This window comes from Ambystoma mexicanum, chromosome 7q (genome assembly GCF_040938575.1).
Source record: "Ambystoma mexicanum isolate Mex_15411 chromosome 7q, UKY_AmexF1_1, whole genome shotgun sequence".
Taxonomy (NCBI): domain Eukaryota; kingdom Metazoa; phylum Chordata; class Amphibia; order Caudata; family Ambystomatidae; genus Ambystoma; species Ambystoma mexicanum.
The window spans coordinates 555,173,376-555,192,245 of NC_090941.1; the positions used below are offsets into that span (position 1 = coordinate 555,173,376).

The 18,870-nt window shown below is 42.9% G+C and overlaps 1 protein-coding gene across 1 annotated transcript in view; it reads left to right on the top strand.

Moving 5' to 3' along the window:
- VWA8 (von Willebrand factor A domain containing 8) overlaps window positions 1–18,870 on the top strand; it is a 3,012,337-nt gene that overhangs the window by 643,322 nt on the left and 2,350,145 nt on the right. Inside the window, exon 6 of the mRNA XM_069639376.1 lies at window positions 17,400–17,564. Within this exon, the coding sequence (XP_069495477.1) occupies window positions 17,400–17,564 (165 nt within the window). The remainder of the gene's footprint in view (window positions 1–17,399; window positions 17,565–18,870) is intronic.

Sequence of the window (18,870 nt, forward strand, 5' to 3'; positions counted from 1 at the left end):
TCGTGAAGTAAACGACGGACAGCAGTCCTCTGAAGTCAAGAGGCCTGCGCTACCTATCCAGTGAAGAAACCGGTTACAGCACCCTGCCCCGAGGCAGATGGAGAGCTCGGCGTTCAGTTACCTAAGGTGAGAGCGTTAACCTTTGGGGTTCTACAGGAGAGGAGAAAAGGAAAGAGATAGGGACACCCCAATAACCCCAGTTCATTAATCCCATATTTTCTATCTGCAGGCATCTTACTCTTTGAGTCAGGCATACAGTGCACAGAGGTCCAGCCCAAAGAGCCAACCGGGTGGTGCACATCACTTTTGAAGATACGGTAGTCGCCCAGTCAAGACCGGCGCCTCTGCGAGAATCAGGTGAGCGTTACATGAACAGACTACTCGTCAGGGACCTGATTTGGACTGCCCCAAGAGAGCGGTATAGCCATCCCCACATAGTGTCGGAAATACAGATATGGAGGAGGACCTGCAGAACCATGGGACTGGGTGACCCTATATCGCCACAAACACCCTTGGCGGTGGTGGCAGACATACATGGCCATAGAACGAGAGTGAGAACTCACTGGGAGGCATGCAGGATTGCGACGATAGAGGACTTGAGGAACGATAACAGGTTGCTAGACTTTATGGAGCTTAGAGAGGCTTTGAATATACATGAGGGGCAGTTCCTGCTACACAGGACCATGATATATACAATAAGAGACAGGCGAGACCATAGAGTGTGAGGACACGGAAACACCCATAAACATCTCAGGGGTGGGCACGCTATTTTCAGAATTTATGAGGTATTGATAGACCGCAGTAAAGTTGAAATGCAGGAATAGATGGGAGGAAGACTTGGGGAGAATATTTGAAGATGCAGAGTTGCAAAGGATAGCCCTATATCACAATAAAAGTCCCTAGAAATGCCAGGCTGCAGATAATTCAATTTTATATCACACAACGCGCTTATCTGACACCAGACCAGCTGCACTTGCGAAATTCAAAGGATAGCCTTCGAATTGCGAAATTCAAAGGGGCGGGGAAGCAGGCTTGTCCCAAATGCAATGAAGAGAATGCGGGATTGATACACATTTTTGGGGGATGTTGTGTGGTGCAGGCCTTTTGGAGGAGGGTGGCGAGTAAAGTTGCTCAAGGGGGTATACACCTAGATATCCAAACCCCAGAGGCTTGCATGTTGGCAATGTTTAAGAAAAGCAAGAAACAGAAATCAATGGTGAAACTCAAAGATTTATTCTACATACTGCCAAATGCAGTATAGCCATGCAGCGGAAAGACACTAAGGAGCCAAGCATTGATAGATGGTGGGAAGACCTGAGAAAGTGGTCAACGGCAGAAACCGGAGTGTGGGAGAAGGCACTGGGGGAACAGAGACAGGAACTGGGAATAGACATTCTCCAATGGATCGCCCTGACAGTGACATTGTTTAACCAACCCGAGAGTGCTGGCGCTACCCAAGACATACAAGATTAAATCGGGGGCAGTGTGGTAGTATAAATAAAAGTGAGACTAATGAACAGGCATTTTGGGGGGCGGGGGGTCTGGGAGTTATGCAGGAACAGTATGAAGCAATCTGAAGTATACGATCCGTTAAATTGCTGTTTGTTATTGTGTGTTTTGTTGTATGCAAAATTAATAAAAACATTTTTATGTTAACACTTGATTCTGACTTAGGGGCTTTTTTATCTGAGGATTGGCCGCCTCAGCATGCATGAGGAAGAATACGATTGATGTTTGTGTGGGGAGGGGCCGGTGGCCTTTATAATGCTCTGCGTGTGTTGCATGTGGTGGCGTCTGAGGAAGGGGCAGGGGGCGTTATGCCTATAAAAGGTTTATGGTGCTTAATGTTTGGGTGGGGACTCCTGCATTTATTCATGCCATTGTATTTGTGGTGTGGCTTAAGGTCAGGAGCCTAGGGCTTGATTTAGGTAATGTTGGTACATGTTGGTTTTCATCTCTTTATCAAGAGCTGCGGGGTATGCATGGGAAGTTAACGTGCATTTGGCTTTGCATGCTGGTGGGTTTTACATTGTGTCATGGATCTGGAGGGTGCAAGATGTACGCACAGGAAAATGTCGGGACACGTTGCTTGTATCTGCAGATTTGGACATGAGGGTGCAGGGAGGTCATTACGTATTTTGTTTGGACATGAGGACGCCAGGGAATCTTCATTGATCGGTCGGAGATGAAGGCTCTGGGAAGTCCATCGCTTTTCACATCGCATTATATGTGGTTTTCTGGTTGTACCTTGTTTAATGTTCTGTTTTGCATTGTTGGGATCTTTGGGATGCGTGTGTGGTTAGTACTGTTGAGGTGGCAGGTCTCTGCACAGATATGCCGCCATCCTGTGGATGCTGCGCAGATCCAGAAAGTGTATTGTGGTTATGGGATCAGGTGTGTGTGTGTGTGTTACGGTTTGTCACACTGGGGAATATTCATTGTTTGGTGTGTGGAATTTGGTTGGTGTAGGGTAATGGATGGTTATGGGTACAGGTGCCATGTCGTGGTATTCAGGTAGGTGTGGCTGTGGGTAGAGGTGCCATGTGTGCTAGTTCATCTGTTTTGGGATTATTGTACTGTTGCTAGTAAACATCTTGCACTGGTCACAGGAGTTTGTGATCAGGGCTTTCTTTGGGATGGTCTACTTTTGTTGGTTAAGATCTGGAGGTACCGGTGGCATTGTTGTGTGGTTGTGTTAGTAGTAGTGTGTCCCAAACTGTACTAGGGTTGTAAGACGATCACATTAGTTTTTGTGATTGGGCTTTTTGTTGCACCTCTCCGATGCGTGTGCAGTTCATTTTCCTATTATTTTGTTGTAGTTATTCGCACTGTGCTATCCCTGTGCTTTGTGTTGGCCAGATATTGTATGAGGGGAGCAAGGTCTATGGCTCTATGTGAAAGGGTGCTGAGCTAAGTTTGATGTCGGATGTTGACTCGATATTCTGTATTTTGGGCCCTGGTAATCTGAGCGTGCTTTGTTTGAATGTTTGTGGCAGGTGCAGAGGTTGAAAAAGAGGGGATTTAGAGAGGTTACTCACATGCGCCAACCTTTTTCAAAAATGTATTCAAGGGTGAGTCCGTTTTTTATTTTTATTTTTAACAATATAAGATAGGATGAACAAAAAAGAATATTCCAATTGGGTGTTATCTTCACACCTTACAATTTCCACATTAATTGTTCACAGTTCCTTTATATTGATTAATGTGAGATGTCCACATAGGTTGTTTGATTCTTGATACAAATTAATATTTCCACATTAATTGTTCACAGTTCCTTCATACAGATTGATGTGAGATTTCCACATAGGGTGCTTGATTCTTGATACAAATTAATATGAGGTGTTAGCTCCACACCTTTTAATTATTAGCTCTCCAAAATTGGTTAATATTAGTCCTTAGTGTTTTAGGGAATTTCTATGCCTTGCTGTGTCTCTCTCGACACGTGTTTCCCCATTGTAAATAACAATGGTTCATCAGGAGAGGAAAATATGTTCTAAAAGAAAGAGAAAACCAAAATTACGTTTTTGAAATACAACCTAATAGGACATTTTATAGTTTGTTGTTTTTCATGTGTAAATAAAGAAAATATAAGTGTATTGCTTAACTCACCCAATCAAAGATTTTAAGTATTCATCCAAATAATTGGCAAGTTCAAGTGGATGAACAGTTTAACTTGATGTTTTTAAAGAGATTGCCTCTTATTTCAATCTATAGAAAAATATGGCTATAGGGAAGAGGGTAAAGAGGTTGAGATGTAGTCTACTTTCCAGAATGGAAGCACTTTGGTTGAATGTGTGTGGCAGGTGCAGAGGTTGAGATGTAGTCTACTTGCCAGAATGGAAGTACTTAGGTTGAGTGTTTGTGGCAGGTGTGGAGACTGCCAGATTGCTTGGATGTGTGCATGGAATGCCAGTGGGGCCTGGGTGAGTTTTTCTAAAGTGGCAGTTGGAAGTAGAGCTTGGTGAGGTGTGGCTGGTCCAGTGTTGCTAGGCTCTTACATGTTGTTGGACTTACCTTTTGGAACATGGGAATATAGGAGTTTACCTTGGATCTGACGTGGCGTCTCTTCTTAACGGCACGGTTGCTTCATATTCTGTTACTGTGCCTGGCCTACCTGCCCATTCATGCGTCTGCTTGCTATTTGCAAATAACCGGGCACAGCCCATTTAACCATTCTGTAACTGCATGCCCAGAAAGGCAAAGGAAAAACAGTCTCCATAAACAATAGTACCATTTTGTCTTTAGTTAATAGCCATCACTGCCAACAAAGAGCCCTGCCTAGCCTAAGGCAACATCTTACCTAAATACATTTAGAGTGCCTGAAGTCTATGGTCTATGATGTGAGGATGGTGACGCATAAGTGGTCTTCAATGGATTCTGTAATTGGTGGCATTGCCATACAATTCTGAACTCTATACCACAATATAACGTAATGTGGTGTTTGGATGTAACTCTTCCATTCTGTTTGCAAGACTGTTGTTTTTGATATTACCACATCGTCATACATTATTTTTGACCGGTGACATGCAGCATATAACATGGCCACGGTCACAAACTAATTTGGTTCAGGTGAAGGTGTAGATTGAGAAAAATAATGCAGATGTATTGCATCGCTCTTCCAGGCCACAATGCAGAAAGGCATCATTTTTTGTGATCTTCGTATAACTAGGTTTGGGCTTTTTAATGCACAGACCTCTCGGAGAACTGCTCTAATCCCAAAGTAGTATCTAATTCAGGCCTAAAATGATCTGGTTTCATTGAAGTGTATAATTGGCTGCAATTCAATTAAAATGTAATAGAACAAGATGTGTTTTTAATTTAGTTGCATCTGAGGAGCAGAATGGGTAGATCTATTTTAATTCATTAGATAGAATTGATTGAGGTTACGGAGAACATGCCTCCTTGTGCACCTTGCTAATTAGATAACACAATCTAATTGCCCACCTCCCCCAGGGCAGTCCTGCACGCTATTATTAGCTGATTGAAATCTATTTGTCACTTGTTAAATCGAAATTTTAGTTGACGAGGTTTAAGGGTACATTGGATATTGAAAAAAGATCACTGTTGGTTTCTGTTGTTTCATGAAATGTAGAGTGGAGGGGATTTTGCAATTGATTCTTAAGGAAGGAACACACGTTTGTTCCAGGTTTCTGTCCATGAAGACCCAGAGTTCACATTTATTTCATTGGTGCCATTTACCCTTGCGCGCACAGGGTTCTGCTGCGGACTACAGCATGATGTGGATAGACATGACATAACTCTTCCAATGTTAAGTCTCGAATAACACTGTAGTTGGGGATTTCTATGACAGTCTCTGATCGATGGGCTTAGAGAGCAGGTAAGGAAATGGGGACTGTAATGGCGAGCAGTAGCGTATTTCTGAGAATATTTGTCCATGTAATGTTGGATGAGATCGAGCAGTGCATCCATGTTCAGGCCACTAAGTGCTGCTGTGAAAGTCTCTATGCACCAGGACAGAATGATATAGAAACCAACCATGCATTTGCATGCAATGAGCCCGCCGAGTTTCGAGCGCATTCCTTGAGCTCTGTGTGGAAGACCAGGTACAGATCGATGTAGATCTCCATAGGTCTGTGATGAGCTCTGTGTGCCCTGCTTGTGTATGTTCAGATTCTGGCAGGGCCATCTCAGTGTTCCATCCTTCTGAGGCTCACAAAAAGAGGCCTGTGTTCAGTGGGAGCGTAACCTTGTGTAAGGCTTTTACGCCTGCCTTTAAAGTTTCCCCCATTTTCAATCATTTGTATGGCAGAGAGGAGCAGCGGAACGGAACTTGTGTTTCTGCCACCTCCTTCCTCTGCAGCGTTTGTGCGGGCATGAATTTACTTGCCGGTGCAAATGCTGACGATTGCTAAGGGGCCCGCCTGCTTATGCTTCTGCATAAAGCAGGCGAACCCATACAGATCCATTGTAAACGCTGCCTGCCTTGTTCTCTTTACAGGCAGCATTTACAAATACAAATCAACACTGTCCTACATGCTTACCTGTTGGACAGTGTTTTTAAAACATTTTAAACAATGCTTACAATGAGCGCTCATGTTAAGCAGTGTTCACAATGATAATTAAATGCTGTCCTACATGCGGGCATGACAAGCGCAGCTGACAATTAAAAGTAAATGTTGCCAGGCATGCCAGCATGCCAGGTAGCGTTTACTCACTTTGCCTGGCGGAGTGCAAATGTGAAGAGCAAAAGGCGGCATACGTGCTTGTAGGCAGCCTTTTGCCCTTTACCCTGCCGTGCAAATGACCAAAAGTGTAATGTAACGGGTCCCTGCCACCCGATTACCAATTTTATCAAAATGAGCTCCAAAGTATCTTTGAAGAAAACTGAGGAAGGGGCAGAGGGTAGGCAAAGGATGAACATAGAATGATGGGCAGGGTTAGATAGGTAGGAGCGTTTAAGAAACGATGAAATAGTGCTACCTGATGGGAAGATCACCAACATCATAAAATGTATTTATGGGAAATGTTCGCTACAGCGAAAGATTATTACAAGAAAAACACCTATTTTAAAAAATATAAATATATTTTTACTTACCTAAAAATACCCCTGCCGGGAACGAGCCCTACATCTTCGCACCCTAAAACAAGCATTGGCAATGTCAACAGTTTGGGCTTTTGTGTAGACATGGTGGAAGGCATTTGCCAGGCATTGCCGTAATGGTACTAACCAGCCATTAATGGTAGCAGCTGGAAAATGCTGCACATACCTGAGCATATGATAGTAGTGCCTGGCAAATGACCAACTAATACCTATACACAAGTCATAACTGTTGGTGTTACCAGTGCTTGTTTTTAACAGGACTTCAATGAAGGATTTGCATACGGCTGACAAATCAAGTGGCTGAAGGCAGATCTGGTTAAGACATTTTTATTACACCAGTACCGTGTTTACTGGGTATCACCCCATTACTTCACGGCACAAAATGTGACGAGAAAATACCGAATTTTTTACGGTGCATTTCAATGTAATTATATATGGCGGGTGGGTTAGGGTAATAAATAATGTCGGGGTAGTATGAGGGTGGTGCAGGGGTCTCCCTCCGCATATAATTGCATTCAAAGGTCACAAAAGAAAGAAAACAAAGTCGACATTTTTGTCTCCGTCATTTTTTTTATTTCTCGCAGTAATCGCATAGATCCCGTGTAAAGCACCAATTAAACAATTTGCTCTCAGAAGACTAACTTGAAACACCCGGGCAGACAGTTTGAGTGCAAAGTTTTATTTGAAGGCTTGATAAAGGTAGCTAAATGGAGGATGTGTTTTGGGCAGGGAGAGGCAGGAAGTGGGTGTGAATTGTTATAGGGATTAGCACGGTGATGGGCAGTCAATGGGTAGGTAAATAACCAGGCCCCGCTGTACTCCAATGCATACGTTTTGACATATAGGCTAAAGCGCCACCTTATGGCCAAAGCGAAACATCCTTTAGCTCCCAACTTCCCCGCAATAGGGAGTACAATACTTTAAACTCTATTTCTTACCCGGTCGCCTCCCACCCCCCATGAGAAAGTGACACCTAGGCAGTGTAGACTACTAACATCGACAGGGAGACATGCCATTTTGGAGGCGTCTTTGCTGTCAGTCATGTAGGGCCTGTCACACAGTGGGGCTGAGGTAATTTGCTTAATGCGCTTATGTGCCGAAGTTTGGGTAGTTTGTCTCTCCTGATTCGTACACATGTGCTGTATAGAAAAATGCCTGTTTGTTAATATTTCGCTGTCCCTGACATGTAACCTCAGTGCGCAGGTTCGTAATTTCTATGGGGATCCGTTTTCTTAGACTCCAAGGCCTAGAATCTGTCCATTCTTTTCTGCACTTGGTGTTTGCTCACTTGGCTCGGTTTCCTCCACATGTGAGCAATTATGCCTCTGGGATAAGGGCCTGATTGTGAGGTTGTCGTTAGTGTGAAAACATCCTGTAATTACAATTCACCACTCAGCCTAACGATGAGTTTCGTTACCGAAACCCTTCCCTCCCCAGCCCCCCTGCTTTTGTGTGGAGGTTAACGCAAGCTCTAATTACTGGGTGCAGTGATTACCACATGTGATGACTTGGAATCATGCAGACCTTTCTGGCACCCAGTAATGACCACATGTGGTTATGCTAACTAAGTTTGGTGGTATGTATTAAACGTGGCAATACTGCCAAACTCGTTATCCGGCTCATAGTGTCCCACACTGCTGAGCCATCGTTCCTGTCATAATACTTGTGGTTAACCGTAAGTGGGTAATCCATACATGGCCCCCTTTCTCTCTCGGCCGAGACAGATGCTACATTTCCGTCTCACCTCATGGATGTGTCGGGATTGGGGCACAGGTGATATTGAGTAATTTGGTAACGCTAACTAGACAGAAACACATGTTTGGGGTTCCTGTTGGTACTCCTTATCAGAGGAGAAGAGCCCAGCAAATGTCTGGCCTGTCAGGGTTGGGCTGTCTTTGTGATGGAGACCAGACTGATCTGCACATGGTGCTTTCTCTTCCTGTATGACGCAGATAGAAAAGTGGTTGTAGGCCATCCCGAATGAGCACTGTGCCATAGAACAAGTTCTTGGATCTTGTTTGTCCTCAGTAGTGGGATTCCCACCCTTTAGCCAAAAATAGCAAATATGTAGTTGGGATTGCCATACAGAGTCGTTATAAGTGCTTCTCAGATGCGGTACCCTAGCTGGTCTCTGTAAGATCCACTTTGCATTCAATAAAGTCTGCATTCAGATATTTTACTCCACGAGCAGTTTGGAGCATGGCTGTGTTCAGGTCTGCACTTAATTAAGCAGATTGCAATGGGCCCCACATTTCCTTGATACAGGCGCTTGGCCACGGCAGTATCTCCTTTGCCTTCAGCGAACAGAGTTGTGCATGGATCCCCCCCAGCTCGTTCAGAAGGATAGAGAGATTTTGGATGACTACAGACAGTATTGAACTAGATTCAGTGAATACGATGGGTAATTTGGTAGCTCGGACAAGAAGACCTGATTCTCACATAAAATCCGTCCTCTGTCCAAAAAACCTATTCAAATCTATCCTTGCCTTACCACTAAAACAAAGCAATATAGGGTGGCCTAAGTCAGTTAAGAATCACTGCACTTAGGCTTTCGGTTGCCGGTTTCTGACTCCCACTCATTTCTGCCTTTAGTTCTCAGAGCCTCTCCTGGAAAAGGTTACTCGGAACCTCAGTTTACAAAGTGTCTTAAAAGTTCAAACTGTTCTTCTCCACCTCAGAATAGTTGTTGTTCTGGACACTGTTGTCTTCGGCAAACACAATAAGTCTCTGGGTTATCCTTACCAAAACTACTACTGTTCTTGGCGTTCTTAGCTTGACGTGAGCTATCTGACCCTTCAGGCCATCTGTTTCCTATTTTGTATTCACACCCTTGACAGGTATTCTCACTGGCAGCCCCCTCCTCTGCTTGTGGGCCTATCAGCCCTTAGGCTTTGTGATTCGCATTTACCACTTTGCCGGATTTTCTCAGTGTTCAACCCTCGTGGCTTTCTTAATACGATTTCCCCTTCTCTCTGGATATTCTCAATATTCCTTCTAACTTTTTACTATTGTCTAATGCACGGGTCTAGTTTCATTCTTTAGCTTGGTTTACTATCTAATTTGTGGACAGTGTACTCACGATCACTCGTATGTTTTAATCACGTGATCGCAGAGCCACCATCATGATTACGATATTTTTTTTGTGTTTACATTTTATTGCTGCGGGTATTCAGACGGTTGATCATTTTTTTGGGGGTGATCAGAAGTCTTTTTCCCTAGTTTGCATTGTAGCTCCTGATCGCTTGTGCTTAATATAATTTAACAATCTGGTGGTCATACCCCTTTAAGAAGTCATGTGTTTTATGGTCCCTGGGTCTAGGTGTCATGATGCCTACCCCCGGAGCACCAGGCCAGGCCCAGCACCCCCGGGAGCAGGCATCACGCCCCCGGGTAAAAGCCCAGCGGCCCTTTATAGGGGCTCTTTGGACTCTGTCCTGGCGCCGTTGGCGCTAGGCTCATGTTGGACATCAGTCCTGGCGCCATAGGCGCCAGGCTCATAAAGGGAAGTGTTTGGTGCACTTACCTGAAGCAGACCATGCTGCACAATCACCTGATGCAGATCATGCTGCATGAAGAACCAAGCCAAATGAGGCTTAGGAGGGACTATTTTTCTGAAGGAACTATTTTGTTACTTAGGTGGGGCTGTGGAACTTCTTCCAAGGCTATTTAAGCCACACCCGGACAGCCACACGTGCTTCGCGTTGTTCTGCATCCCAGCAGCTGAACGCTCACCGTGTCTGCTCCTGCACCTGGACTCCAGCCACGCCCGCCTCGAACCTGGAACACCTGTAAGGGAATAAGAGAAGAGAAAGGTGAAAACCAAGAACTATTTCAACCTTCTTACCTGCATCTGGAATCTTCACGCCAGCTTTGCTGAAGGAAGACTTCCATTTAAAAGCACTGCGTTGCTCGCTGCAGCGCCGCGCTTCACTCACCTGTTCCCGAGACGCCGCCCGGCTCCATCGCGGCTCTCAGTGCCGGTCGCCACATCCCTGCACCGCACCTAAGGGAGAGAAGAAGAGACAAAAGGTGAGCAAGGTAGGTACCGCACCCCGGCCCCTATGGGGAAAGGACAAAAGACATTACTGGGAATCATAAAGACATTTAGAGGGGTCGCCCTCATCACCGACTCACCTGATTTACCCCGGCAATTTAACCCAACGCATCGCCTTTGTTCTGCACCTGAAATAAAGGACAGAAAAAGACAACATAAAAGGAGGCTCACACTTGAACTTTTGCATCTTCATACTTACGGCGTATCGCTCAGTAAAGTCAAGTGGATTTGCCAACGCCATTCTAAAACCAGTGAAGTAACTGGACGAACGCGCGCCCCTGCACCAGAAGCAGGATGGAGAGTTCATCCTTCCAAACCATAAGGTGAGCTTAAACCGGGGGTTTTGGAGGAAGTCAGAGGAGAACGAAGGGGGAAAGGGGGGAGCAAGCACATTATTCAGCAGACAGTTAATCCCCTTTCTCATCTGCAGAAGGATATTCCTACGGGCCAGACAAGCAAGATTTGGGGGTCCAGTTCAATCGGTGGTCCGAATTCTGCGCATCACGCTTGAAGAGGTCATAGCAACCCAGACCAGACCAGCGCCTCCGTGGGAGCCAGGTGAGCATTACAATAGGTCCTTCATAGTTTTACCTCCTGCTAGTTAAAGTGGGGCATGTAGTACAAAATTGTGTATTTAGTATCTCATAGATTACTACGCATTATGTACTTGTCTTTTCTCAGGAAAAAGGCGAAAAGGAGAAGAAGGGAGAAGGGAAAAGAAAGGATCTAAATTAAAGCAGATTGATCATCTCTATTTCAATGTCAAGTCCACTGTAACATGAGTCAAGGATACATATCCAAAATGCTTCTCTTTTTCTCAATATCTTTTCGATATTTCCTCCTCTAGAAGGGAGGTTCATTTTTTCAAGTCCAAAGTATCTGATATTGTTTTTGGTTGTTCCTTGGTGCTCTGTTAAGTGGTGGTACCCTAGAGGATACCTAACATCTTCTTTAGTAATTGTTCTGATGTGTTCTTGGATTCTAGTCTTCAATTTTCTGGTAGTACTACCTACATATATTTTGTTGCAAATACATTAAATGGCATACACCACATTTTTTGTATTACAGTTGATAACTTCTTGGATTTTATGCAATTTGCCATTTGGTAGGAGAGTTTCCGTTTTACCATTCGCACTATATATGGACAACTGATGCATTGGCCACACTTGTAGTCCCCTTTAAGTCTATTTGTGTTCCATAGCTGTGGTAGTCCTTTGCCACTAGGTTTAGTAGTAAAGTGTGAGTGGCATAGGATGTCTTGCAGGCTTTTAGATTTTTGAAAGGTAATGTTGACTTGATCGTCCAAATAGCCTGATAGGCCTGCATCCATTTTGAGAATGTGCCAATTTTTGTTAAGAATATTTTTGATTTGCTTGGTATCAGTTGAATATTTTGTAATGAATCTGATTTTGTTGAAACGTACAGTGGTACTCGCTTTGTTCATGAGGAGTTCTTCTCTTGATCTCTTAGCTGTTTTAATATGGGTTTTGTGTAGGTGTCCACCATCGTCGTATCCTTGTACCAAGAACTTTTGTATTGATTCTTGTATGTTGCTTTCATATTTTTCCAATTCTGTGCAATTTTGTTTAATTCTTAACATTTCACCATATGGAATATTTCTTATAATATGTTTTGGATGATTGCTGTTGGCATGTAAGATGGTATTACCAGCTGTAGGTTTGACATATAATTGTGTATATTTTCCCATTCTTTACATATAGTTTGAGGCCCAAAAAGTGTATTGATTGCGTACTATGGTTGATGGTGAAGTTCAAATTGTATTGATTATTGTTCAGGTAGTCAAAGTATTTTGTTAGGGTATTTGTATCTCTGTTCCAGATTATGAGGACATCATCAATATATCTACCCCAATAGATGATATTGTTTGCTGTATTGAATGCTTCATGTTGCCAGGCATGTTTCCATTCGAAGAAGCCTACATAAAGATTGGCGTAAGAGGGCACACATTCTGCCCCCATCACAGTCCCTTGTTTTTGCTCATAGGTGTTTCCAATGAACAAAAAGATGTTATTGTTAAGTTTAAAGTTTATCATCTCTAGCAGCATGTTGTTGTGATCATAGAATGAGAATGACCTTGTCTTCAGGAGGTAGTTGATAGCTTCTATGCCTTTATGGTGAGGTATGTTTGTGTATAAAGATGAAACATCTTGAGTCACTAGCCTAAAGTTCATCTCCCAATTGATGGCTTCCAGCTGCTGTATAACATGCTTGGTGTCTTTGATATAGGATACAAGCCTCGACACAAGTGGCTGTAGGTAGGTGTCTATATATTTAGATATTGGCTCAGTTAAGGATCCTATACTGTTTATGATAGGTCAAAAAGTTGGGAATGAGATGTAGGGCTTATGTATCTTAGGTATAAAGTAGATTGTGCCCAAGATAGGGTTTTGATTTGTCATGAAACCTAGGCTCGTCATCCGTTAGTAGGTTTAGGTCTGTCCAGTGCATTGTCATGAGATTTCAATCTTCAATCAGTTGTTGGATTGGTGATAAGCATTTCATAGCAGTTTTCCATGTTGAGATGTTCTTCTGCTGCTTGTAAATAGTCGTTTGTATTCATCAAGACGATATTTCCGCCTTTGTCAGCTTTTTTGACAGTTATGTCTCTGTTTTTGCTTAGTTTTTCAATTTCTCTTTTTTCTTTGAAGGTTAAGTTATGTCGAATTTTTGATGGTTTTCCTGTTAGGTAATCTTTTCTTATTTCTTGCGTGGTTGCTTGAAATAATAAATCTATTACATTTTCTTGTGTCAGGTGACTTATACATTTGGACTGAGGTTTTAGAGTAGTTGCTTCACTCAAGTATGTGTGAATGGCCATTTCTTCAGTAACTGTGTCCAGGGTATGTATATCATATTCTTCTCCAATGTTTAGTAGTTGAACTGTGTCTTGAATATGTGATACTGTTAATTCTGATGGGATGTTCATCTCCACTTTTTTCTTAGTTTTTAGATTTTGGGCAAAGTATTTCTTAAGTGTAAGCCTTCTGCAGAAGCGGTACAGGTATGCTTTGAGTGTAAAATAGTCAGGTTGTTGCGAAGGACAAACGTTTAGCCTTTTGTTTAGTTCTCTTATTAGGTCCGGTGAGGGGTCCAAATCTGTAAGGTTATCTAGTATGTTTTTTTTGTAGTTCTTTAGATTTTTCGATCTTGTTTGGACTCCTTCGCTTTTTGCGGATAATATTGGTACTTGTGTCCCGACCCCTGTGGCCTCTCCTTGTCCTTGTGCTGTTTGTGGGTTTGTCGGGCCCTGAGTTGTTTTAGTTCAGGAGAAGAATTGGGTAGTTTTGTATTCTTCTAAAAAAGCCATAGACTTGCCTTTGTCTATTTCTGGCTCTTTTGTCGTGCTAGGTATGGGTTGTTCTAATTATTTGTTGCTTTAGGATTCTGCTTCAGAAGATGGTACTGGTTTTGGGGGGTTGTTTTTCTGCTGAGAGGTTGGCACATCATTTTTGCTTGGTGGCTGGTTCTGGAAAGGATAAATCCTTTTGAATTTGTAATTCATTTAATCTCTTATAAACTTTTTTTGTTTTTTCAATTTGAGTTCCTTTGAAAACCATTGGATATAGTTGTCTAATGTTTGGTAGTTTTTAAATGTTGCTTCCGGAAGATTGAGTTGTTCTATGTCTTCTTTTATTTGTTCTATTTCCTTCGTTAGTTTATCATGGGCTTTTTTGGCATTGCTTATGAGACGCATCATCATTTCTTTTGATGTGTTGCTTAGCAGTTCTTCCCACTCTTGAAATCCTTGCATGTCCTCTGCCTCAAAGGAGGGAAATATATAGATTAGCGATGCTCTTGGTATTCGGTTGACTCTGAGGTATTGCTCCATTGTTTTAACTTCCCACCATCTAGATGGCTCTTTTTTTTGGAGTTATTCTAATTGTTCAAATAAAGATTTGAGAGATTCCTTATTTGTGTTATTGGTAAGCTTGTCGGGTAGTTGGTATCCTGAGAAAAGTTGTTCTGCCTCTTTGATACCTCCTATGATACCTGTTTAAGTTCATAATCTTTTATGCTAGTTCTAACTGTTCCCCCAGCTTCACTTCTAACATTCCTACTTTTAATTGAATTGCACAAATGTTATCTGATTATATTATCTGTGTTTAAATTCTTAAAACATACATTCTACTATCACAGCATTATAGGTCCCACAGCGAATCACTGGTCACTTCACTTGTTTGTCATTTGAACCCTTTAGCAGTGAACTTTACCATCTCTTTTGAAAGTCTTTTTAATGTCTACACTGTTAGATAATAGAAAACCCCTACAGTACTGTCCTGTGTACCTTTCCTCCCATTACCATTACCAATCTTCTTTTCCCCATAGAATGTAATTCAGAAGATGATTGCCATCAGCCTCAAAGCCGAATTGATCAATTTGCCCTCCTCAAACTAGATCAATTTGATATCTGCCTTCTTGCGGCACTAAGACAGCCACACCCCAGATGATTAAAAACATCCTGCGGGCGATTAATTGTGGCAATACCAGATTAGCTGTTTCTTTTTCTCCAAGCAGCCTTTGATACTGTGGACCATGGGGCTCTTCTTTCTATTTTGTAATTATGCACAGTGCTTAGGGGAGGGGCGTGTATGGGTCTGGAGTTGAGTGTATTCAGATCGGACCCACAATATCATCATCACTGTCAGTGGGGTTCCAGATGCTGTGTCGTTGACCTCAGAGTTCTAGTGCTTTAAATGTATCAAATGGGCGACAACTAAAGAATCATTACTACAGGAGAGGGTGATGAGTGGAGGTCACAGGCCATAGAATTAAACATGGGCAGCTTTCTTGTGGTTATTGCACAACCTTGTGAGGGGGGCATGGAAGAAGGTCTGCTGGGTGGTGCACTGTTTTATGTATTTGTTTGGCAACTTGCCTGACAGAAGATTTCTGGGGTTCTGTGGAGGAGGAAGAACACTTTTTAAGGTCTGGTGAAGGAAAGGTATGATCTGTGTCATGAATATTATCACACACCAGCCTTAGGGAAGTTCAATCTCAAATTCTGTATGCAATACTATTCATTTTATTCATGCAGTGGGGAGATGGAGCATTACTTGATTTCATGGATTGGGCTACATGTCACCTCCTGATCATTTAATTGATCGGCTTTATTGTGAGTTACCTTTTTGTGAAGTTGTCAATAGACTGTATTGCACACTCCAACTTCATAGGGCTGTATGTTGTTTATGGCACGCTTGTGTGTTTTACATGGAATATGATGAATTTATGTCTTAAAGTTGATTACATTTTTAAAAAAAAATTCTTATTGTGTCTAACAAGGTTGATGATTTAAGAAAGTCAAAAACAGACTAGCAATAGGAACACCAGGTTGCCTATTGGTGAGCTTCTATAATAATGAACACATGTCGAGGAGTTGCGACAGAAAAAATATTATACATTAATTGAAATGGTCACTTATGAAGCCTTTCAACCTATGTACTTGGAACTAATTTCTGTGTTCAAAATTGTTGGGAGCTGGGAGCCATTTAGTTCCATGGGGAGCCTTTTGGCTGGACACCCACATCTACTTTTGACTCCCCAGGGAAACTGGTGCAATACAGACATACTTAGTGACAGGAACATCTGGAAAGTATTAGGACAAATCCAGACAACATTTAAAGCATACTTGCTCCTTCCCTGGAGGCTGCCCCTGCTTGCTGGGTAATGCTGGATACCTAGGAGCTGCTTTTAGCTCCAGTTTATGAAATCTGTATTGCAGTTCCTGTCGTTGCAATGGCTTCTGTCCTTTTGCCAGTGTGTTTCGTTGAGGCTACAATCTTTGTGGTATTGCTCAATGTCAATGCTCCCCATCTCCCATCCAATTGCTATTATTTCACTTTGGCAACCTCCAGAAAAGATTTCAACCTCTGATATCCTCTAAAATGGGAGTCCGTAATGAGAGTCAGAGGAGACTCTGCTGAGGGGAAATGCTGGGGTGGCGATTCGCCTTTCACTCTCTTGTGTGTGGTTGAACGTGACAAGATATGTCCTATTTGAGATTGTTTTTGGGGGCCCCATTGAGGCTTAACGTGTTAGCCACCCAACTATGTGAACCTCCCTTGTGCAAAAAAAAAACACTAGCTAGTGGAACAAGAAGCAACTTTACCAGTTCCAACATAGATGTTTAAGGGAGGCACTGTGAAGGGTGGTGCAACTTCAAGGGGCATTCTAGCTCAAACAACAAGAGAAGACACAGTTGTCGAGTGCGTTAAATTCACGCAGAACCGATTGCAAGATTGGTGTTTGTACCACAAAGTCATTGAACAAAATGGGCATTAGGCAGAGCAAATGACAGATATATTTCTTAAACTCTACCAAGAAAACAACCACATTAATATGCCCTCTGGTGTAATTTTGGGGTGTAAGAAATGGCTGTTAACCCCATACATTTCCTCAACCTCCATATGGTTTGATACAACTCCAGTGGCACGAGCCCTTTATAAGCAACATAAAAATAAAAAATACAAATATTTATCTCCACCCTCTGGACTGAGTGCTGCATCTTATTTTGTTTTTACAAGATGTAGTGGGTCGACAATGCATTAGAGTTAGAGGCACAGTCTTACATATACAACGAGGAGATTGACACCTTTGTTAATTTTATTTTTGTTTGATTTCGCTATATGCTGGTTACAATGCATGTCAATGATTTGTGGAACTATTTGTAACTGCGAACAGCAGCCACCTGATTAAAACCTTAACGTTCATCGTTTGACTGTCTTATTATTGTGTTGTCATGGTATGGTTGGTGTCATTTTCCAGGAGCATACAAAGCATGAAATGGATGCATGGAAGATTGTCCGAGTCAGTGAGGACTTTCGAGTAATAGCTTTGGGATTGCCGGTGCCCAAATACAAAGGCAATCCATTGGATCCTCCTCTTCGCTCCAGATTTCAGGCCAGAGATGTGTATTGCCTTCCATTTAAGGTAAGAACTGTTGTGGCATTTTAGGTGTTTGTAGATGACTTTTGGGTTATGTATTTCCATCTTAACTACTCATGTTTTCAGATGTATTGCTGTTCCCCTTCATCGGGTGTGTATGTATGTCCAGAATTACTTAGGAAAGCATTGTAATGTAAGCCCTGGCCACTCCCCCACTTGGTCAACTCGGCACTGCATAGGGTTTGCACCTGCAGATGCTGTGGCTTCAGGCAGCAAATAAACAGGTTTAAAGTTTTAGATTATAAAGCCCATGAAATGGCAACTAGCTAGGAGCCAGCATGTATGCAGCATTAAGCGGCAACTTAATTGTTTCTCCATCCCCAGACACATCTTTGCGACCACCTTTTGTTCCAACCGTTTGTGTGTGTTTCTATGGTAAGAATGTGTCACAAATGGCCTCAAGAACAGACAGTTCAAGGGTTTTTATTTCCGTCCCTCTCTGTCTAACGTAGGAATGGGAAGTCCCTCCCTAACCCAGGCATCCCTCAACCGCAGGTTGGTCACTGGAGATCAGTAACCCCTACTGTCTAAAGCCTGTCTTAATAAAAGTGATAGCTGAAAAGTAAACACCTTATATCTAAGTCTTCCTCAGGGAACAATCTAGGGGATCCTTGCTCTAAGAACCCCGGGATGACTTAGATTGGATTTGTGGTGCCTTTCAGACACTCAGGTCCCACTCGGTCTAATACTAGTCCTCTAATCATCTAGACATCTAGCTGTCACTCTCCCTTAGCTCCTCTTAATCTCCGTCCTCCTACTCTGCCCACCGTCAATCCTCTTTCTCCCTGATAATTCCTTCTCTGTCCCTCTGATGTTCCTCTCTCTAGTAACTGCCCCAACCTTTGCTATAGCTCACTACTACTCTCCCCACTATTTGCACTATTCTCACAACTCTACAACACTACTCCTCCCCTCTCTACTACTGCTCCCTCCTCCACACTACCACTATTCCCCTCTCAACCTTACTACCATTCTCCTCTCAGCACTGCTACTACTCTCATCACTCTACTACTACTCCCCTCTCGGCACTACTACTACTTATACCCTCTCAATTCTACTACTCGCTCCACCAACGCCTTCCCCCTCAGGCACCCTCCTTTCACCCTTTCTTTTGATTCCTACTCTCCCTCTATCAAACTCACTCACACACCTTGTATTCACACTCAATCTACAGCGCCACTCTCTCCCACCAGCCAGTACCTCACCTTGCTCACTTCAGTAAATCTCTATACTCTTCTGCTTCACCCTTTCTTGGCCTTGTCTCTTGGTTCTCCTGTTCCTCCCTTGACGT